Genomic DNA, 24,290 nt, shown 5'->3' with positions numbered 1-24,290 from the left:
TCATTGTAACCTAATCATCAGCAAAAACCCTATTTCCAAATAAGGTCACATTCATAAGAACTGGGGGTTAGAACTTTGGCATATTTTTGGGAAGGGGGGAACACAATTCAAACCATAAGAGTTTTTAGCCAGAATCCAGTATTAATCATTAATTCAGTCATTGAAGTTAGATGAGAATGTATGCTGCCATCAAACATCTTTCCTAAATAGCATACACTTGTAATCAATAACCCTGAATTCTGCCACTCATATGATCATCAGCAAGTCATGTAACTTTTCAGATTCTCAGATTCCTCATCTGTCATTTTGAGATAATAAAATTCGATCTGTGTGCCTCACAGAGATTTGGAGATGATGTATATGAAGGGATAAGAGTTTGAAACCTATAGAGATGGCATGAAAATTTCACTGTAAAACCACATATGTTAAGGGTATTGGGCATGGCTCATTTTTGTAGTGAGTAGCTGAGATTAAGTCTCAGCCTCTTTGGTGAAGGAATAAAGGACAGTAGCAGAATGAAGAAGGGACCCTGAATCCCTGGATGCTACGTAATAGGCAAAGAAGTCTAAATACTGAAATTCCATAGGCCTATTGAAAAAACAAACAAACAAAAAAAAAACTGACCAAGCCATGGAGAGCAAGACCAAAGTCTCATTCAAGCACTCAGCTCTCCATACATGAAATGTTTTGGATATGTCAATGAGCAAGAACAAAACTCAATACCTTTCTTCCCATGTTACTTACTAAAATTCTCAGTATTTACACACTCAACAGATGACTGAATTTTTAAAAGCACATTTTATCACTCTTTTCTTTTAGATTTCATAGGTAGTCTTTACATTATTTTACAATCACTTGATAGTTGGGAAATCAATAAAATATTTTTTGTAACTATCTTGTTGATTCAATGGCGTAAATATCCCATCAGATCAGTTAATCTGCATACTGTGAAGCATATGCTAAAAGCACAGACAGTTGGAAATTGTTCTGTCAGCAAGCTAGAGGCAAAGCTATTCGATTTTCTTTCTGTTCCAGATGAAAATACTTTTGGCAGCTCAGATCATATGAATTGTAATTAAAGACCGTAACTATGATGGAAATGTAAAAATAATCCCATCATTGTTATTTTGGTCTTTTCTGAATTCTGTCCTTGTTCCTAGGGCACTTCATGTATCTGGAGGCCACTCCAGTGGGCCTTCGGGGTGACAAAGCACACATCAGGAGTACCATGTGGCGGGAATCCAGTGCAGCCTGCACCATGAGCTTCTGGTATTTCATATCTGCAAAGGCAACAGGATCCATTCAGATTCTCATCAAGGTAGGAACATGGCCTGTGATGCCTCTGAGCTTATTGTGTTCTGTTTTAGAGACAGGGTCTTGCTCTGTCACCCAGGCTGCAGTGCAGTGGTGCAGTCTTCGCTCACTGCAGCTTCCAACTCCTGAACTCAAGCGATCCTCCTGCCTCCGACTCCCTAATAGCTGGGACTACAGGCACACACCACCATGCCTGGCTAGGTGCTACAGGCACGCACCACCATGCCTGGCTAATTTTATATTCTTTGTAGAGATCAGGTCTCACTATGTTGTCCAGGCTTGTCTCAATTCCTGGGCTCAAGCAATCCTCCCACTTCAACCTCTCAAAGTGCTGGGACTACATGCATGAGCCACCACACCTGGCCCCCTCTCTGTAGGTATCATGTGGCCTGAGGGAGTTGACTTGGCTAGAGAAGGCCCCCTGTTTTTCAAAGGTGCCATTTCCTGTGGCTGAAATGATCTATGGGGTTTGGTAAGCTGGGGCATGAGAACCGGCTTTGAGTTCAACATCATATCCTGTGATGATGACTGAATCCTAGAGACTCTTTATATAATAATAATTAAGACACGAACATTTCTTCTTCCTATTTCATTGTTTCCTTCCCTATCCTTTCCAATAAAAGAAAATAGATTATTTGTGTATCTGAAAGAAGAGCGGCTATCCATTTTTCCTCACATATGAGCAATCATTAAGGGAACTAATAATAGACATTCTGGTTTGAAGCACACTGTGCAAAGGGCTGAACTACTCAGGAGAATGATCAAGGTATGATTACACGGAACTGCTTATTAACTGTGACACGGTAATGCATTTTCTTCCTGAGTATTAATTGGATGTTTCTGCCAGAGCTTTAATTTAGTATAACAAAGTGACAGTGTTCAGGGAACAAAATAACATAGTAAATATTAATATTAATGAGACTTGGTCAAACACCTTTACTCTTTACTGAGTTAAAACAGCAGCTGAAAGGAGATATATGTGTGCGTGCACAGGTATGTGTGTATTTGTTTGAAGAATCTGGGTGGAATTCCTAGAAAGCTTACTTTAAAGCATGCCGTGAAGACCATTGCTGTTTTTTTTTTTTTTTTTTTTCCTCACACATGAGCTTTGGTTAAGTGCCCTGGCACTGATAGAAAATGCCTGAGCTGAATACCAAAGAGCTTTTACCTCTGAACAGTTTATGTCTGCAGAGTCTTATGTTTCATCGGAAACCAGAATTGACTTTATAACTTAAGACTCTTTGATAATGATGCAGAAAAGTCTGCCTAATAAAATACATGTTGCAAGAACCACAACAAATCATTCTTATATTTAAAGATGGAAACTTACAAACATATAGCACTTAAAGTTCTCGTAAGAGGACTTCACTGGCACTCTTGGAATGTGACACTTGATTCTATGGTGTGCACCATGTAAGAGATTTGGTACTGCTCTGTGGGCTTTGCTTTTATTATTTGCCTCAGTTGTATTTACATTTCAATTATGTTATACTGACAAGCTTTATATTTCTAGAAAGTGTAATATTAAACCATTTTGTGATATTAGTCTTCCTACCAAGGAATAGAATTCCTGTGGTTCCTCTAATTGATTCTTAGGGAAATTTAACAGCATTTTAAAAAGTCTATCTTCTTACTATACACACACACACACACACACTTAAAAAGTATATGCGTATATTTAATTAGTCATGTTGATTGTGAAGAAATTTCTCATAATATAGTTGGATTTTATATTCATGAATATTAGGGCAATCATTTCATCTTGGTGATTAATAAGATATGTGTTTCCAACCAGCATTACAAAGTAGTTATTTGGCTGTCTCTGTTTGGAATCACGCTGGATTTTATCTTGCTCATTCTTTTGAAAGCATCCTAGCTAGATAGTAAACCCAATAAAGGCAAGGATTCTGCCTCCGAATTATTTCTTTCTTTACTCTTCATCTTTTAAAATGTTCTAGTATACACATGCGCTCCCTCTGGCTTGGCCCTCCCTCTCTTTTTTTAGGTAGGCCCACTTCTGTGTTTTCTATCTTTTCCCTCCACACGGAGTCACACCCAATCAGGAAAACTCGGCCTTTTGCAGAACTTTCCTTGACCACATTTGCCTAGCCTCCCACAGTGGTTCCTTTTCTGAGTGTCTTGCAGCTCCAGAAAGATTCCTACTAACTGGCTGTTCATTAGAAATTATTCTAGTTCAACAAACTGATTGTAAAGTCTTGAGAGCAAGGCACTGAAGTTGTAGGTGCCAAGTGTCCCTCTCAGATCTTCAGAAAAGGGTCTGCTGGATGAAGCAAAAAAGTGGTGGCCTCCCAGAGGTTGTGGCTGGGCTGGAGCCAACCCTTATTTAGGACAACGCTTGCGAAGGGATGGCCATTGTGCCTTACATGCGTGACATTCAAGTCTAGCCTGAAGAAGAGTCTGCCATCTAAATCAGAAACGAACATGGAATCAGATATAAAAGCATGTGCCATTGAACAATAATTTACCAGTAGCATCATTTATATAGGGTAATACTGATTATAGATAACTACAACAATGCATACATAAATATGTCATTTATAGAACACCATTACTTATGTTATTTCATGGAATTCTTAGCACACCCCTCTGAGTTAAATAATGGGAGCCTTATTTTACTAAAGGAGTAGAGGGGTCACAGAAATAACTTTACCACCCTATAGCTAAATACCCAGTCAGGGACAGAGTGAGAACGTGAATCCAAGTATGTCTATGTCCAGAACTCATTTGTTTACTCCCAGCCCCAAGCCCCAAGTGTTCCACACTGACTTTAATATTGAAATGAAGATCCCCTTTTACCCAGATCTATACACATTGCATAGAATATATTTTTAGAAAAAAAAAACAAAATGAATCATGGTTCTTAGAATGGCCATATATGATTCTTAAATGACTCCTGTAATAAAAAAGTAAATTCAGAGAAACTTCAATAAAGCAAAGCTATTGCTTTTGAGAACATTTGGTAAAAAGCAGTACCATATTACCTATTACCTATTTCTGCGTTTTTTGCCTTTGGTTACATGAGAGTTACTTTTCATTAGAGAGATGCAACTGAAACAAATGTAGTTTTTGTGTCTTTAATCAAGCAATGGGTGAATAATAAGAGGATCCAAAAAATTGAGAAATTGATGTTAATTTTCTCTTCTTCTTCAAGTTTGCTTTAGTTACGAATGAGAAAAAAAAAAAATAACCCTTAAAAGGATGCAGTTAACTTTTTGGAAGGAATAACAATTTTTTAAATACAGTTTGTTTTGTATGAGATCAGAGAGTTTACCAGGTAGGATGACTGGCTCTCACGCTCTGCTTGAGCCAAGCCAAACACTGTGTGATGAGATTCAGCCTGTGGGAAGCAATGACAATCTCTGTTACTCCACTCCTTCATTTTATGAGTGAGTCAAGAGAGGCTCAGATGGGCTAAGTTATAAACTCAAGGTCACTAGTAAGTGGATCGACTATGACTTGAACTCAGGTATTCTGAAATTAAGTTTAGAAAGTCTGCATAATTGGTTTGGTTTATCTCTTTCTAAGGAGATCTGGATGTTAATCTAAGTAAAAATAACTGGGCCCTATCTTTTTCTGAATTTTGTAATAGTTCATTTTTAAAATGCCATCCTTATTTTTGCTAACATTTCTCATTTTTCCTTTTTAACTCATTTATATTCAGTATTAAATTTCTTATTAAATTTAAATGCATTAACTTCCAGACCAGGTAAGATTTAAAACAAAAAATAAGCACTCAAGAGTAGAAAAGGGATTTTACAAGATGAAAGTTAACTCATTTTGCAAATATATTTAATTTTACTCCCACTGTTTTACCTGTTGTCACTTGTTTCCTGATGGGGTTAAAGTTGTTTTTTTGTTTTTGTTTTTTTTTTTTTTTGAGACAGAGTCTCGCTCTGTCACCCAGGCTGGAGTGCAGTGGCGGCGTGATCTCGGCTCACTGCAAGCTCCGCCTCCCGGGTTCGTGCCATTCTCCTGCCTCAGCCTCCCGAGTAGCTGGGACTACAAGCGCCCGCCACCACTCCTGAATAATTTTTTTTTTTTTTTTTTTTTGCATTTTTCGTAGAGACGGAATTTCACTGTGTAAGCTAGGATGGTCTCAATCTCCTGACCTCGTGATTCACCCGCCTCGGCCTCCCAAAGTGCTGGGATTACAGGCGTGAGCCACCGCGCCCGGCCCTGATAGGGTTAATTAATGATGAGTAATATGTATACATGAATACACTAAAAGTAATTTGAGGGAAATTTTGAAATGGACTTTGTTTTCGATAATTTGTTTTCTTTGGGTAAAATCTGTCTAGTCTCTACAAGAAACAAAAGACCTTTCGTCTTTTCAATCAGCCTTTTGAATAAAATGCAAGAACACCTGCTATCTGAAGAGCATTATCTTCCTTTGGAACTATTCCATCTGTAATAAACTGTTGATATTTTAATCAAGATTACTGCATGCTTTAGGGAATTTGAATATATTTAATTGAAGGCATTCAGGACTATCCATTATGCAGTCATGATAGAAAATATAATATATTCAAGCCAGAAGTGGAGAAAAATAATGTGTTTCAGGAGAGCCCTCCTGATATAGCAACCTAGTTATGGTGAAAGATCATAATTAAATTAGTTCATTGCTTTATCTTGCTTAGTGGTTCAGATAATTTTAGAGTTGTTGGGGTCTTACTCTCAGCTATTCATTTTACAGATGAAGGAAGCAAGAGTAAGAGTTTATATTTCTTGCCTCAGCTCACATGGTATTTTAAGGAAAAAGTCGGGATGTGAATTCAGTTTTTCTGAGTTCTAACTTAAGGCCCTTCTACTTGTCTTCCTAGAAATTTTATCTAAAGATTTTGATATGTAATAGGGAAATAAATATTTCGTTCAAGAGGCTGTGGAAAATATCAGATAAAGAGAAGCTAGCTTTCTTTAAGTAAAATACTGTGGCCGTTCTGGGTCCACTTTTAACCTTAGTCTAGGGAGCAATGATCCTTGGTTGTAGACAAGGGTCAACTGAATTCATGGTAAGCATGGTAAGCTCTCTGCATCCATCCAAACCCATCTCCACCACATCCTCTGCGTGCATACTCATCACTGCCCTAATCTGAAAAGATTTACAACACAGATTGAATATTCCTTATCCAAAAATCCAAAATTTGAAATGCTCCAGTGAACCTTTGCTTTGAGCATCATGTTGACCCTCTAAAAGTTTTGGATTTTAGAGCGTTTCAGATTTTGGATTGCAGGATTAGGGATACTCATCATATAACTGCTTTACTAGAGTAGTAATTAGACAGGTTTTCAGAATTAGGTTTATTTTGATATTGACAAGCTACTGACTATTTTATGCTATTTTGAGTATACTATTTGCATTTTATTCATTATTTCAGAAAAAAGGTACACATAATATAGAAGATACATAGAATCTGGATAGGGAATTTGACTTCTCCAAGACTGTCATGTGGATTTTGGACTATAAATCAATTAAATTACATTTTTAGTGCTTTTTCAGAATTGTTTCAGTATCTTAGCAGTGTAATCTGCATAGTTTTGTTGTATTGTACTAATGTACTTGGCCAAATAATTGGAGAAAAGTTGATCTTTGCATTTTAAGGTGTGAACCACTGAGTATCTGAGACAGATTTCAGTCAATTTAGGAAGTTTATTTTACCAAAGTTAAGGACATGTGCCCATGACACAGCCTCCAGAGGTCCTGACTACATGTGCCCAAGGTGGTCCAAGCACAACTTGGTTTCATACATTTTTAGGTAGACAAGAGACATCAATCAACATCTGTAAGATGAGCATTGATTTGGTCCAGAAAGGTGGGACAACTCAAAGCAAAGGGGAACTACTCGAAGTGGGGAGGGGGCTTCCAGGTCATAAGTAGATAAGAGACAAATGGTTGCATTCCTTTGAGTTTCCGATTAGCCTTTCCAAGGGAGGCAATCGGATATGCATGTATCTCAGTGAGCAGAAGGGTGACTGGATAGAATTGCCCTAAGCAGTTCCCAGCTCTACTTTTCCCTTTAGCTAAGTGATTCTAGGGCCCCAAGATTTATTTTCTTTTCACTAAGGTATAACCACGCAAGATATCAACACACCCAGAGTTTAATTTAGTTAGTTGCCACATCACAATACTCTAGTTATAGAAAATAAATATTTCTTTATATCGTCTTAGAGAACATGGCAATAATTATTCCAGGCATATTTTTGAATATGTGAGATTTTCCTTTTAAACTTCTTCTGTTCCCATGTTCTTTACCTTTCAGTGTCTCTACTATTTCCAAGTAGGACTCCTACGAAGCTAGTTCCACTGGAATCTCTTCTGTCATGAAGAAAAGATGTCCATTAGGATGCTAACACCTTAGTTTAATTTATCCCAGGAGCCCAGGAGTTTTTGCTTTACAGAGAAGTATATAGTCAGCTCTAAAGAATGACATTATCACTATGATTGTTGCCATTATGTTTCTATTTCTGCTCCCACTAGCGCTGCTACTCTTGTGTGCAGTCCAAATATTGACTAATTCCTCTTCCCTTTCCCTCTTTCCCTCCCTCCTGCCGTCTCTCTCTGTCCCTTCCAACCTTCCATCCTTCCCTTCCCTTTCTTTCCCTTTCTTTTCCTTCTCTTCTCTTCTCTTCTCTTCTCTTCTCTTCTCTTCTCTTCTCTTCTCTTCTCTTCTCTTCTCTTCTCTTCTCTTCTCTTCTCTTCACAGAGTCTAGCTCTGTCACCCCAGCTGGTGCAGTGATGCAATCTCGGCTCACTGCAACCTCCACCTCCTCCCTGGTTCAAGCGATTCTCCCACCTCAGCCTCCTGAGTAGCTGGGAATACAGGTGCATGCCACCACGCCTGGCTAATTTTTGTGTTTTTAGTAGAGACAGGGGGTTCACCATGTTGCTCAGGCTGCTCTCCAACTCCTGACCTCATGATTCTCCCGCCTCGGCCTTCTAAAGTGCCAGATTACATTCGTGAGCCAACAGGCCTGGTCTCATTGTTTTCTGTATCATGTGATGTCTTCCAACTGTATGAATCCATTTAATCTTCGAAATAAGATGGCAAGGAAGATATTTTGTTTTCTAATTTTACAGACCACAAAATTAAGACCCAGGTCATACAAACAGTACGTTGAATAATCAGGATTAAAAAACAATTCTAACTTCAATATTCATGCTCTTCACTGCAATACTCAACTTCTACTATTAGAATTTAAAATATTCTAGTACTCAGGAGTCAGAGAGGTTACTGTCCCTCAGAGTTTTTCAGTGGCTCTGAAGTCATACAAATCAGAAATTTCTGTCTCTACATATTAATAAATCTATAGATGTATTCCACACATGTTAGAGAGGAGAGGTGACTACTTTGTGTTCATCAACTTCAGCAGTTTTATTTTTTTTAACTTAGTTTGCTAGCTTCTAGTAACAGTTATTGCGTTTATCTAAATTATTCCTTATCATATTTAATATAACTCAGACATTTTAAAATCATGTTTAATACAGCTGCATTTTATTTTTTAAATTATTTTTAATTGACACAATAATTGCACATATTTATGGGGTACAGTGTGATGTTTTGATACATGTATTCATTGTATAATGATCAAATCAGGGTAATTAGCACATCTATAACCTCAGGTATTTGTCATTTCTTTGTGGTAAGATCAGTGAAAATCCTCTCTGCTAGCTATTTTGAAATGTACATTATTTTTAATTATATTCATCTTGCTGTGCCAAGAAACACCAGAACTTATTCCTACTAACTGTAACTTCATACTCCACAAATCTCTCCCCATCTTCACCTCCCCTGTCCCCTCTGCATTCTCTGGTAACTACTATTCTGCTCCTTGCTTCTATGAGATATATGTTTTTAGGTCCTGCATATGAATGAGATCATGAGGTGTCTGTCTTTCTGTACCTGGTGTATTTCACTTAACATAATTTCCTCCAGCTTTATCAATGTTACTGCAAATAACAGGATTTCATTTTTTTAATGGATGAGTAATATTCCATTGTATATGTAGACCCCATTTCTTTATCCATTTATTCATTTTTGGACACTGAAGTTGATTCCATATCTTGGCTATTGTGAATAGTGCTACAATAAACATGAGAGGACAAATATCTCAACCTATTGATTTCATTTCCTTTGGATATACACCCAGTAGTGGGTTTGGTAGATTATATGGTAGCTCTGTTTGAATTTTCTTTTTTTCTTTTTTTTTTTTTTTTGAGGAACCAACATACTGTTTTCCATAATGGCTATACTAATTTATAATCCCACTAGCAGTTTGCAAGCGGACAGTGTTACTGGGTGTAAAACACTTGTTATACAATTTTTGCTTGTGTTGTCTGTGAATTTGAGGTCTTATCCAAGTTCCACAACCTTGCTAACACTTCTTTATCTTTCGTCTTTTTGATAATAGCCATTCTAACAGACATGAAGTGATATCCATCATGGTTTTGATTTGTATTTCCCTGAAGATTAGTGATGCTGAGCATTTTTTTCTCATATATTTCTTGGCCATGTATGTGTCCTTGTTTAAGACATGTATATTAAGGTCTTTTGCCCATTGTGTAATCAGATTATTTGCTTTTTTAACTATTTAATTTTTTGAGCTCCTTATTTATTCTGGATATTATCCCTTTGTCGGATTAATAGTTTGCAATATTTTATACCATTCTGTAGATTGTCTCTTCATTCTGTTGATTGTTTCATTTGTTGTGCAGAAGCTTTGTAGTTTGATGCAATCTCATTTGTCTATTTTTTCTTTTGTTGCCTGTGAATTTGAGGTCTTATCCAAAAAAATCTTTGTCCATTCTGATGTCATGAAGCATTTCTTCAATATTTTCTTTTAGTAGTTTTGTAGGAATAGCTGCATTTTAATGTTGGTTAGGAAAGAATGAATTAGAAACAAAGTAATACCAATTATTAAAATATTTTTAGTAATCTGTAATAGTGACTTTGTGAATATATGTTAAACAAGATTTATGGAGGAAGAAGTAACTACCATTATTTTAAAGGAGTGATAAACACAAATGATACTTTTGAGATAGCCAAAGTATTATAATGGGATATTAAAATATCTACTATTACTATTGGTGAGAAAGTCATAGGTACTACTAGTACCTGTGATCTGTTGCCTGTATTCACAATGTGAGGAAAATACCGAAACTTTAGTTGAAGTTTGTGAAAATAAAGATGTATTTCCTCCATCCATGTTATAACTCTCTTGAAAATTAATATTCTGTTTCTAAGAAGCCTGAAGAATTTTCAATTTTATGAGGACATCTATCTTATGTGTTCAGTGTTTACATTTATTTATTAAGAAATATTAGTGTGCTTGTCTGTGGAGGAATTTCTTATATGAAAAAGCAATTCCAGCTTCTAACATTTGAGATCCATTAAGTCACTGAAGATAGCATTCTATCTGAGCCAAGTTTAGAGCAGACAAAGTATAAATGAGTTTAAATGCTGCCACAGCAAAGAGCTATTTCAGCCAACTAGGCATCAGGCCTGCAGCCAGGTAGAGTCAGCAACTTCCAAACTGGCTGCTCATGGATTAATATAGTGAGAGATTTGTCACCCGGACTCAAGAGTGCCTCTCCAAATGTCATAAGTGGTCATAGACATTGTCATCTTAGCTATTATAAGATCTGAGAGAAGGAAGAGAAGAAAAGCAATATTGTGGCTTGTCTGGTTTAAAATATAATAGGCCAGTGGCTTCACATGGTACTGTCCATTTGCCCACAGAAACTTTGTAGGTACAATTGCTGTACACACAACTGGTCTGTGTAGGAGTCCTGAGAGCCAGTTAATTTCAATTTAACTTCTGCTTATTTACTGAGAGTATTTGAATTTGGATTATTTCAAACAAATTTTTCATGGTGAAACATTTCTTTTTTTTCTCTTCTCATTTTTCTAGGGCATTGCTTGAAAAATTGTAACAGTTTTCAGCACATGGCATTGCTTGAAAAATTTTAACAGTTTTCAGCGCATGATAGTAACTCTTTGTAGAACTCATAAGTTCTTAATTAATTGTTAATGCCTACTCTTCATTTTCTAGTTTTCAATACGTGCTGCAACCAGAGTAGGGTAGAATTGCTTATCAGTGGTCTGATTGTTCTAACTGAATCACATTTCTGACTCAGATGCTGCTATAAGTTTGGCAGTCCATTTTTACCAATTATAAATCACAGAGTTGTAGTACAGAGAAAACCCTTGTGATTCACTTTCGTATGCATCGATAAAATAAGCAATTAAAATGGCAATAATCTTAGATATTTTATCTCTGTAAGAAATGAATGTACAAAACAATAGCATTTGTAATCTTTGAGGGAATTTTTATTAAAATAAATGTTTTAAACTTTTTTTAACAAATGAAGTGTTTAGACAAACTTACATTTTCTAGATTAGTGTATTTCTTTACATCTTCTAAAGAAGTTAGGAATATTTTCTGATAATCTGTTGTGACAATAAAGCTCATTGGTAAATTCTGCTATGGTTCTCCCACTGTGGATAGTATTGTATGAAAGATATGAACAACAACAACAAAAAAGCTGAGCAGTTTGGGATATACTATGCCCAACTTAGACTATTTGTAACTAACAATTCCTTTAATTTAGGATTACAACTTTCTTCTGCAAGTACCGAGTTTCCAGCTCCATCCCAGTTTTTTTCACCCTTACTTTCATTCATTACAATTTAAACAGATAGTTAGTGAGCTGTTCCTAAATACACTCTGGTCTCATGGAGCTTGTGAGTTTAAAGTAGGCTTAACTGCTGGCAAAAAGCAATGGTATGGCACGGATTCTTTCTATCAGAAGTTGTAAGAGCTTCTCATTGGACCCTGAATGTCCTTCAGTATTTAATTCTCCTCCTTCGGAAGTCATCCTTTTCCTGAAAAGGTGGTTTATGACTTCATGTGCTACATTCTTGGCACTGGAACCTCTCTGAGTTTCATGGAATGGGTTTGAATTAAGTGGCGCTGTGTTCCCATGTGATTAAGTCTTTGTCTCCTGGCACTGCCACGCTGCTTGATGATTGAGTATGTGAAAAGTTATCTTCTCCAGTGACTAGGGAAGTTTCATGATGCGGACCTCATCTACCTTGTTTACTATCCTATCTGTAGCAAGTAGCATAGTGCCTTGCACATAGTAGGTATCAAACACATATTTTTTAATTGAATGAAAGATTGAATGTACAAGCGGTACATAAATGCCAACTCTACAGAATAATTCAATATTCTAAGGATTAAAAAGCTACTGAAATATTTATAGGCTGAAAGTGTTTAGAAGAAATAAAAAAATTAAATTGGATTTTGAAAGACAAGTAGAATTTGGATAAATAGAAGCAAGAGGCCAGGTGTGGTAGCTCACGCCTATAATCCCAGCACTTTTGTAGGCCAAGGCAGGCAGATCACTTGAAGTCAGAAGTTTGAGACCAGCCTGGTGAACATGGTGAAACCCCATCTCTACTAAAAATTCAAACATTAGCCGTGCATGGTGACATGTTCCTGTAATCCTAGTTACTCGGGAGGCTGAGGCGGGAGAATCGCTTGAACCCAAAAGGTGGAGGTTGCAATGAGCCAAGATTGTGCCACTGCACTCCAGCCTGGGTGACAGAGGGAGACTCTGTCTCAAAAATAAAAATAAATAAATAAATAAATAAAAATAGAAGAAAGAAAGGAGAACATTATTTCAAATGAGAATACACAGAGGAAGAGAAGCCTGGGATGTATTGAGTGGACCCTGAATTCACTAGTTATTGGATAGTAATTAAGGATATGATGTTAATGACAATAAAAAATAAGCTTTTATTCTACCCTCTACAGTCTACATCATACATTTGCATATCCGATACTGTGATTCTATTTGTGTCATTTAACATAGCACTGCTTTCATTGTTTCTGTAATTTTCAATTATTTCTGACTTATTAACTTTTATTTAGCTTTGACTTAACTTTGTAATCATTTCTTTTGGGTAATTTCTAATGTAATGTATTTAAATTAAATAAGTTATGATGTACCAAATTATATATGCAAATTAGCAGTTTGTATAAACACAAATAATAGGAAGTAATCAAATTGAAAACTAATCCAAAACTACTTTTGGAATGGCAGAAGAAAAACAGTTGAAAAATGAAATCCTTGAATATTATTTGAATGACCTTAACTTTTAATTTTTTCTTGATATGAGAAAACAAATTTCAACTTAGTTGCTAGATATTCATTCGGACATTGACATTATTTTCTTTGCAGCAATGGACATGGTGACAGATCAAATAACTTTTGTAGAATGAAGAAAATATAAATGTTTAATTTAATTCTTATAACTCAAGTTCGCACAAGATCATCGAGAATCAAGCATAAACAACATTAACACAACAGTCAGTGGCAGCCAACAGGCACGCGCTGGCCACCTCTAGTGATCTGACTTTAAGATTGATCAAACAATCAAAAGAGAGTTATTTAATCAAAACAATCTGTTTGCCAACACTTTGTAGCATTTGTCTTGTGCACTTTTCATGTAATTTTGGAGAACTCCAATACCACTCATGTTTATACTTAAGAAAACATGATACATAAACCCAACAAGAATAATTAAATTTTGAAGAATGAGACTTGCATGTATAACACTGAGCTTTGGAAAGCCACAAACTGTTTGATATCTAAAATTCTGCTCCCCCTAGAACCAATTTTTGTCCCTTTGGGGCAATATTGGCCCCTCTTAAGAATGCGTGTTATACCGTCTACTTTTTCTCCAAGTCCCATCTTTCAGTCTCTAAGAACCCTCTTTCTTCTGGGAAGGCTATCATTCTTCACCTTTGCAGAGAGAAAGTTGTCAAACTTAACACAATCACTAAACTTGAGTCCCAGAGATTGAGACCATCATGGACAACATAGCGAGACCCCATGATATGGTTTGGCTGTTTCCCCGCCCAAATCTCACCTTGAATTGTGATAATACCCATGTGTCAACAACGGGACCAGCTGGAGGTAATTGAATCATGGGGATGATTTCTCCTGTACTGTTCTCCCGGTAGTGAATAAGTCTCAGGAGATCCGATGGTTTTATAAGTGGGAGTACAAGCTCTCCTGCCTCCTACCATGTAAAACATGACTTTGCTCCTCACTTGTCTTCAGCCATGACTCTGAGGCCTCCCCAGCCATGTGGAACTGTGAGTCAATTAAACTTCTTTCCTTTATAAATTACCCACTCATCGGTATGTCTTTATTAGCAGCATGAGAACAGACTAATATACTCCATCTCAAAAAATATGAATAAAATAAAAAAGCTATTCCCTTACAATCTTTCTTAATAAGCCAGGGTAACCACATATTATTAATACACATGTGTCTTCCATGCTCTTATTTATGCCTTTTTCTTATCTGTGCCTTTGTTAAATTCACGTCTTTTTCTACATTTGGAATGTTTGTCTCCTCTCCATCCTTCCCCCGCCAAAACACACATGTAGATTTTGACATAACCAAATCCTGAACATCTTTCTAGACCCAGATTGAATATTTTCCCTTCTGCATCTTGTCACTTACTACCATTATCTTGAGAGTCAGATGTAGGTACAATTTAGTTTTGTGTCCTCCATAGTAAATGGCTCATTGTAGACTCATATAATGTTAGAAAAAATAAGACATTTATAGTGCTTAAAGAAGCTTAACTATGAACAGGGAGAAAAATATGTGAACCTATAGTAATAATTTACAAAGTGGAAGATTTGGGGGAAATTGGGAGCTGATGATGGAATTATCTATGCAGTCTAAAAAGAAATTATGTTTTCCAAAAAAAAGACTAGTTTTGTAGTCCTGATTTAAAACCCTTATATCATGTTGTGGTAAGTATTATGCCTTCATGAATAAAAAATAGAAGTTATTAAAAATGGACTTGGACGAATTACTATTCTTTTTATAAATTAGACCATATGGTTATGAATTTACTTTATGGATTAGACCATATGTATTAGGGTTTTGCCATTAAAAATTCCATGAATGACTCATTGAGGACTTTGTTACGGGTTACAAATGCTGATACATTTTATTTTCCATTCACAATGTGCCATTTAATATATCCACATATAATCATTGATCATTGCTTTGTCTTTTATGCTCACCTGTTGGTGGCAAGAAAGCATACGTAGTTCTTCAGACTTATGAGCTGAGGGATCATTATTCTGAGTGCTAACAATTGAAGTGACATAGAGACTTAAGGTTAAAAAGAAGGGTAAAATAATATTTTTATGTGAATTCATAGATTTCTTTTCATCAGCATTCATGAGCCCTAAGGATTTTACAGGTCATATTTTTAATGAGTTATCTTGACTCTTTTTGACTTCACTGGGGGTCATTCAGCAAACAAAATTTTACCAAAGTTAGAGGTACATATGGCTCCTGAATGATGAAAGAATGGTGAGAATATTCTTTAGTCTTTTTAGGGTTTTCTTTTAAGTTGTTTTTCAGAAAAATCCCCAAATTATAAGGCAGAACATTGAAATTAATTACTTTGTTGGCTTCATTAGAATCAGAGCTGAATTTTCTTGGTAGTCAAAAGAATATAAAACATAACAAAAAGTGTATTGTGAAAAGCATAAAATAATACTTCAAATGGCGTTAAGCTTTTTACTAAGCAATTTTGTTTCTCGTGAGGTTTTTAAAAAATGTCTAAGCAGAAGATAAATTAAAAATATAGTCAAGCTTAGAGAAAAAAATACTTTTTATTTTGTTTTTCCATTTGAACACAAAATATAATGGGAGCATGTAAGTAAAACTTTTACAATTTACTTTGTTTCCTTAGATGTAGGGAGATTGTGAACAGTTTTATTTTTATAGATAGATGGTTTGCAGTGATTTCAGAATGCACTTATGCTTTTTTATTATTACTTTATCCATGTAGTAATAAACATCATTAGGAAAAAAAACTCGTATAATATTTTCAAGCAGATATTTCAGTACTTAATTTTTTTTATGCCTTGTAGAATGATTAAGGGCAGAGTGTTGACCTGGGACTACAGATAATTTATCTTTGGCTAAGATGTAGTATATTCTATTTCATATTAGAAGTTTCTGATATATGTTGCTCCCTTGAAAATCTTCCACTTATTTTCCTCTACACTTCCAAGCCACAAATATATGTTTTTTTTTCTCAGTAGCTTAAGCACTGTTAAATATTTTAGAAAATTTTGTTAATGTAAATATAGCCAGATCATTGAGTAGGCAAACAATCAATGGTAGCAAATAACTGACATATCCATAATGAGTCACTTTGTTTTCCTAGACCTCTGGGGAAGTGATCGTTTTATATCGCTTCACTTATTTTGCACACACATACTGCAAATTACTTAAAATTCTGTTTCTGAAATAATTTGTTTAAAAACTAGCACTTCAGAAAATTTCTGTTAAATTTAATAACTTCAATGTGAACGCCCTGGATCAGAATCATTATACATAACAGAGCACTCGATATATCCATTGTATCTTCTCATATGTGGTGAGCTCTGAAAATATATGAAATGCTATGCACAGAGAAGAGAAAGCAAAGGTACTAGTTGCTTTTCCTTATAACTTCTTATGAATGAGTCCATGAAAATGCATGTCCTATGTATATTCATCAAGAGAACTAGCATTTTATTTAGTAGGTTTTTCATGACAACAAAAAATCAATCCTTTGAAAGGCAGAATTTGTGAAAATAATCGAAATTTGAAATGAGGCGTTGGTGGTCTTTTGCATATATACACATTACCCCAACTTTCTAAATATTTCTTAATTTGGTAAGAATGCTTCAACATCTTCTTTGTTATTTTGTACCAAGGAAGTTAGAACTACTGGTAGAATGTAGAAGGAGAAATATGAACATAATTATTACCTTTACGGGAAATTTACGTTCAACAAGAAGGGTCACCTCCTCTCCCTCTTTGAAGTCCCAACCATTCTCTTATATTTTTGAGTTTATTTTTATATCTCCCACAGAGTTCTTTACTGTGCGCTGCTTCTCAGCATTGTGTACTTTTCCCTGCAACTCCCAACGATAGTTTTGGCCATGGATTATTTTGTTCTAGTTGCTGCCTAAGAGTCTGAGACCCCTGACTTGATCATCTGCTACAATCAACATACTGTTTACAACAAAGATTCAATGGGAGGAAAACCACATCTCTCTTTGGTCCCATCCATCAATTCAAAACAAAAACACCAACACATGGCTTATTTGCATGTTATAGATTTTACAGAAGCATTGATCCTAATTAGAATCTTAGAACCCAGAATATGACTGTACTGAGAGTACAAAAGGAAAATCAGATCTCAAAACTTTCATACAGAGATTCTCTCCATACAAATATCCTAGTTCCTAGACTCATTCCTTTGCATCAATGTTGACCCTCCTTTGAATCTATTAAAAGAACCACATGTTCTATTCTTCCAATGCATACACAGACTCCAATTTCAGGTAACACCACTCACTAAACATAGGGATTACTTTTGCCTTAGGATGCATTTTTTTTTTCTTTTTGTTGGAGCGATGAAGACCCTGTGACCTATTGAGTTTATTTCCTGAAGTATGAGGTATTTAGCCAAGAGAATTTCACAGTGGGCTCCTAGACGTGACAAAAGATCACTGGCCATGTAGCTGGAGACAGACCTGGATTTGAATGTCAACTCTGCCACTTACTACTCATGATCTTGGGCAAACTACTTAGAATCCATAAGCCACTTTCTTTACATGTAAGAAATAATGATTATAATGAGTTGCAAATTGTTTTCAGGGCCACCAAATGCTATAACAATGAATGAAAGAGTACTTTTGAAACTATAAAGCATTTAACACACTTTAGGTAAAGTTTTCAATTAATCCTTCATGAAATGTAAGCATAGGAAAGGGAGAAAAAGTAAAATTCAGAATATTTGTTTAGTTGTGTTGTTAAAATAGACTGCATTAATATCTGTATCATCTAAAACTGTGCCATCTATTACTTTTCTGAGCAGGAGTTTTCATTGTATTTCCATTAAATGCCCTTTCACTTGTGGCCAGAATTCATTCTATGTGTTTGGTCTCACACGTTGTCTGGTTGGATAGGTGTTCGTTAAACTTCGTGCCTTTGTTCACTGATAGCTGGGCCTCGATGAGATCCCGTCAGGTGGTAAGCTTAGAGCACAAGCTGTTATTGTTTGCCTCCCATAACCTGGCTAAGGGTGTCTGTCATTTAGGAGGTAATGTTAGAAAGGGAGAATGTTGTCAGCGGGTGAGTTATTCATGACGAATAAATATCCAAGGAAAACTAAAATGTTTGTTTTTAAAGCAAAGGAAGGGCATTGAGATCTGTTGACATATTCTATTTTTAAAAATTATGCTGTTCTTGTACATGATGAATGTTCAAATATCTCACAGACAGAAGAGCATTAACATGACATAGTGCCATGTACAACTCACTTAGTAGGTCTATAGTGAGAAAAAATACAGTACCCTCACTTGTTATTAGAGGGCCAACTTCTCCATAAAAGCACAAAATAGGAGGATAATCTGATGATTAATATGATATCAGATTTTTGTTTTAGTTTTTCATATAGAACCCTTGTGTATACCTTCTACCACCAAACACATGTGCTGCTTCCTGTCTTAAATGAGGCGGGGTCTGTCTTCCTGATGAATTCGCCTTTTGTCTTGACTCTACTCCCCACTCCCCAATTCTGGAATCTGGCTTTTATGAGCATGGATCAAATCCCAAGATTTAAGCTTCAGTACCTGTGCTTGTAACCACCATATACTACTGCCTCTATAAATAACCCCTGGCCAGGCATGGTGACTCACATCTGTAATCCCAGCACTTTGGGAAGCTGAGGCAGAAGGATGCCTTTTAGCTAGGAGTTCAAGACCACTTTGGGAAACATAGTGAGACCCTATCTCTACAAAAAATAAAAATAGTCAAATGTGGTGGTGTGCACCTGTAGTCCCAACAACCCAGGACGCTGAGATAGGAGGCTCACTGCAGCCCAGGAGTTGAAGGCTACAGTGAGCTGTGATTGTGTCATTGCACTCCAGTCTGGGCAACAGAGTAAGCCCTGTTTCTTAATAATAATAATAATAAAAATTAAAGAACTTCTAATTGCTTTAGCATAGACAAATTGACAAAAGACATACATAGGTATCACACCTAAGAGGAAATAGAAAAGGCAACTAATAAACCTATAAAAAGATGCCCTGCCACTGTAGTGATCAGGAAAATGCAAATAAAGCCTAAATACTCAAATGTTGAGCAAAAGCGGGGTTAAAAAGCTGATACCAAGGATTCCTATGGATGTGGAACAAACAATTAAAAATTTAGTATACTCTTGGCAGGAGTATAAATTGGTAAAATAATAACAATTTGGCAGTAGTAAGTAAAATTGAAGCTGCACATACTATCCTATTACATAGCCATATTCTTCCTTTGTATGTTCTCTAGAAAAAATATTTATCTGTGTGTCCAAGAGGTATAAGCAAAAATGTTCAAAGCAGAGAGTTTTGAAAAACCCTGAAAATGGGTGTCTCCATACCACTCTTACCAAACACCATGGATTCAGTCTATCACTGAGACAATGACTCTTGCCCGGGAAGAAGGCTTTATTATATTACAGATAATGTCAGCCAGGGAGATGATAGCCAAATCTCAACTCCATTCCTCCTCCCCAACTAAAGGATTTATATAGATGGGAAGGAAAAGAGGAAGGGAAAGGAAGAGAAGTTGTTCAACAGGCAGCAAATGCTTGAATGAAGGGTCTAGTGTCTCATGGTAACCACGTGAAGGGAAACAGGAATTAAGGAAGGGTAAGGAATAGGAATTGGTCAGAGGCAGCAGGTGCATCTGTAGATGAAACTGTAGGCTTCTCAATCTTCAGTTCTATGGGCATCTGGCTTGTTGGAAAATTGGGCCAGTTTCAACACGAAAGGAAAGACAAATATCAAACTTCACACATGGTTTCTCTTCATAAGCACATTCTAGTTCCCAGCCTTGATCCTTGACTTCATGCTTGACTCTCCTTTGAGTATTTTAAAGGAATAATATATTCTGTCCTTCCAATGAATAGATAATGGGTGATATAGTCAAACAATGAAAATCATACATCAGTGAAATGCATTAACAAAAAAATTAAACAATCCAATTAGAAAATGGGCAAAAACCATAAACATTTCACTGAAGAGAATATACAGATGGCAAAACAAAAACACGAAGAGGTTTTCAATATCAGTAACCATTAGGGAAATACAAGGTAAATCCACAGTGCAATATCACTACACGCTGACCAGAATAGTGAAAAAAACTGATAATAACATCAATACCAAATGCTTGGGACGATATAGAGATACTGAATCATTATACATTGCTGCTGAGAATATAAAATGGTATAGAAACTCTGTAACAAAGGGTTTGGCAGTTTCTTAAAAACAAACCAAAAACTGAACATGCAACTACCATATAATCCAGCAGTTGCACTCATAGTTGTTTATCCCAGAGAAATGAAGAGTTATGTTCACGTGAAAACCTGTACACAGATGTTTATAACAGCATTCTGTTAACTGTACTAGCTGTTATCTAGAAACAACATTCTTTGCAATAGCCAATTTCTAGAAACAACCCAGATGGCCTTCAGTTGAGTGAATGGTTGAATAAACTGTGGCACATCCATACCCTAGAATACCACTCAGCAATGAAGAGAAGCAAACTATTGATGTACGCAACAACCTGGATGAATCACCAGAGAATCAGATTGAGTGAAAGATGAGGATTCCAAAAAGTGACTAATTTTTTAATTCCATTCATATGACATTTTTGAAATGACCAAATTCCTTTAAAAATGGATAACAGGCTAGGTGAGTTCAGTGGCTTACCCCTGTACTCTCAGTGTTTCGGAAAGCTGGAGCAGGAAGACCACTTGGACTCAGGAGATCAAAGCTGCAGTGAGCTATGATCATACCAAAACACTCTAGCTTGGGCAACAGAGTGAGACCCGTCTTTAAAATAAATAAATAAAATAAAAATAAATGGATAACATATTAGGGATTGCAAAAAGTTAAGGAGGGAAATGGGATAGGAGAAAAGTGGGTACAGCTATTAGAGAGCAACATGAAGAATATTATCAATCCTTGTGGTAATGGAGATGTTTTGTATCTTCACTGTATTTGTGTCAATATCCTAGTTATGATATTGTACTCTAGTTTTGAAAGATGTTACCAATGGGGAAACTGGATAAAGGGTATTTTGAGATTGCTCCATATTATTTCTTAAAACTTCATGTGAATTCATAGTTATCTCACAATAAGAACTTTAATTAAAAATAATTGTGTTAAATTTAAATTCTAGTGGTGGTTTAGTTTCATTTAGTTTACATACAGCTAAAATTTACTTCCAATTTGTACAATGTGAAAATATCTCCATCTTCTTTTTTAATTTTTAATTTAACTTAATTTTAGTTGAAAAATAATAATGCATATGCATGCGGTGCATAGTGATATTTTGATGCATATAATATATGGTGATCATGACGTATTTAGATCTGTAAACTCTGTAATCCACAATATCATCACAAAATGGACAACAAAATAATCTTAGCCATTGACATTTCAGGTTTTGGTTAACTAGTAGCTTGCTTTGCGTCTATTCCAAGCCATGTCACATAATTAATACATGGATAACATCCATGACTGCTTATAGTTTTTTGTCAGTTTTACCCTCATTTAAGCAATTCTTAAACATTTTCCAAATGTGTTATTTTTGTGCTTTCTGTTTTTCATATTGCCTGTATTATCCAATGTCAAGCTGTAGATTTAAGCTAGATTTAGTATGATAAATAGTTTTTGATATCCTACACCCAAGTTTAGTATAGATTTTTTTTCACCTCATTACAAACCACTCTAAATGAACCTTAAGGCAGTCTTCATGAACCTCAAGTCTAGAAAACAGTCATTTTTCTCACTACTTAGAAAGTATAGGTGAAATAATTTGCACTCTGGAATGAAGCTGTAGTCAGGCATTTCAAACCAAAAAACTTGCATAGTACAAGCCTAGGTCTTGACCTCTGAAAATCTAAATTAAATCTTTCAGTTAAGTGTGAACATTGTACACTTCAGGGAATAACCTTGATAATGGACGCTAGGAAAGTAGAACTAGACAGAAGCTAGTGAACAACTTCCCTCCTTATTCCCTCCCCTCCTTTTTTCTTCCTTCTTCCCTCCCTCCTCTTTCCCTTCCCATCCATTCTTCCTTCCTTTTATTTTCTTTAACAAGTGTTTAGTGAGGACCTACTTTAATCTAGGAAGAGTCAAGAATAGATGTTGCATGGTAGCAGAAAATAGATGATTAATTAATGTTCTAGAAATTCCATTTAGCTTATGGGATAATGCAGAATATATAGATTTAGACATCTACTATGTCAAAAGCTGAATTTGTGTACAAGAACATAAATGAATCTTTTTGATATAAATGTTGCCTAGTAATATAGTCCATCTTGATAAGATATATGACCATGTGGATTTTTCCATTTTATTCACTCTTAATTGGGAATTTTTGGTAAATGTGCTATAATTTCTTTTTCAGAAAAATATTTTCAACAAACACAGGATTAATATAATATCAAATCTGAGACTTTTTGAATGAGAAGACTTTAAATATCAGGCCATTCTCTTAGGCAGCAGTAAGTGGATGAATGGTTTTAAAATATTATGTAGCAATTGTCCACAATAATGTGTGACCCAATCCAGAAAATATAAAATTCAGACTTTTGAGAAGATATTGTTTAGACTCCATGAGGTTGCCTTTTTTTAGGTCAGCTAGGTAAAGAGATGAAGAACACAAACTAAAATAGTTGGGTTTGTGAAGACATATGCTTAGTTACAAAAACCACCACCACCAGCAGCGGCAGCTAGCATTTCCCTGGAGCTAATACCAATATTATCCAAACACAACCTAGCTCATAATAGACAATTAATAAATGTTTGCTTAATGGAACAATTAGTGGTACCTAGGTCTTATTCATCTCTTCCTATGAACTAAGCACTCTTTTAACTACATGATCTCATTTAATGTGCATAATAAGTGCAAAAAAGCTACCGTGATCATACTTTATGCAGATCAGATAACTAAGTTACAGAGAACTCATTAACTTTTTAATGTTAGTAAGTGGTTGAACTGGAGTACAACTCCAGACAGTCCAGTTCCAAGATCCAAGCACTTAACCATCACCCCAGACTAGCTGTCGAGGTATAGGACTCAAAGGTTTACTAATTCCACACACAGCCATTACCCAACATTTAGCAGGCAAACAACCAAGGGACACTAGTATTTTCCTAGAATTATTTAAGCATAGCAGTGATTTGGAGCTTGGTAAGAGAAAATTTTAATTATAGAGCTAAATTAAGTTCACGGATGTAAAAACAATGTTGCAGCTGCCAAAACTTTCTGATTAAATGTGTAAGCTGTTAAAAAATTAAAGTATAAGCCTTGTGGGACAACTGACTGCACACTTAAGGTTTTTTTTATATCTTTACATTGATCATTACTTAAGTAAATTGTATAACACGCAATGGTATGAAGAAGTTTATGGCCGGGTGCAGTGGCTCACACCTGCAATCCCAGCACTTTGGGAGGCCGAAGTGAGTGGATCACTTGAGGTTAGGAGTTCGAGACCAGCCTGGCCAACATGGTGAAAGCCCGTCTCTACTAAAAATACAAAAATGAGCCGGATGTGGTGGCAGGTGCCTGTAGTCCCAGCTACTCGGCAGGCTGAGGTGGGAGAATCACTTGAACTCGTGGGGCGGAGGTTGCAGTGCACCAAAATTGCGCCATTGCACTCCAGTCTGGGTGAAAAGAGTGAAACTCCATCTCAAACAAATAAATAAAAGTTTATAATATTACTTACTCTCTTAAATGACGGCAATGAGCTTTTAGCCTGCATCAATTAAACTACTTAATCAATTGAAGGGATACTAGAAAA

General features: G+C 35.9%; 1 protein-coding gene across 1 annotated transcript in view; it reads left to right on the top strand.

The window, feature by feature from the left end:
• Positions 1-24,290, top strand: part of MALRD1 (MAM and LDL receptor class A domain containing 1) — a 682,023-nt gene that overhangs the window by 345,956 nt on the left and 311,777 nt on the right. The window contains exon 28 of the mRNA XM_031652710.1: positions 1,161-1,318. Coding sequence (XP_031508570.1) covers positions 1,161-1,318 — 158 coding nt within the window. The remainder of the gene's footprint in view (positions 1-1,160; positions 1,319-24,290) is intronic.

Source organism: Papio anubis, chromosome 11 (genome assembly GCF_008728515.1).
Source record: "Papio anubis isolate 15944 chromosome 11, Panubis1.0, whole genome shotgun sequence".
In the NCBI taxonomy this organism is placed as follows: domain Eukaryota; kingdom Metazoa; phylum Chordata; class Mammalia; order Primates; family Cercopithecidae; genus Papio; species Papio anubis.
Note: the sequence above shows the minus strand (reverse complement) of the source record. Positions and strands in the feature narration are given on the sequence as shown.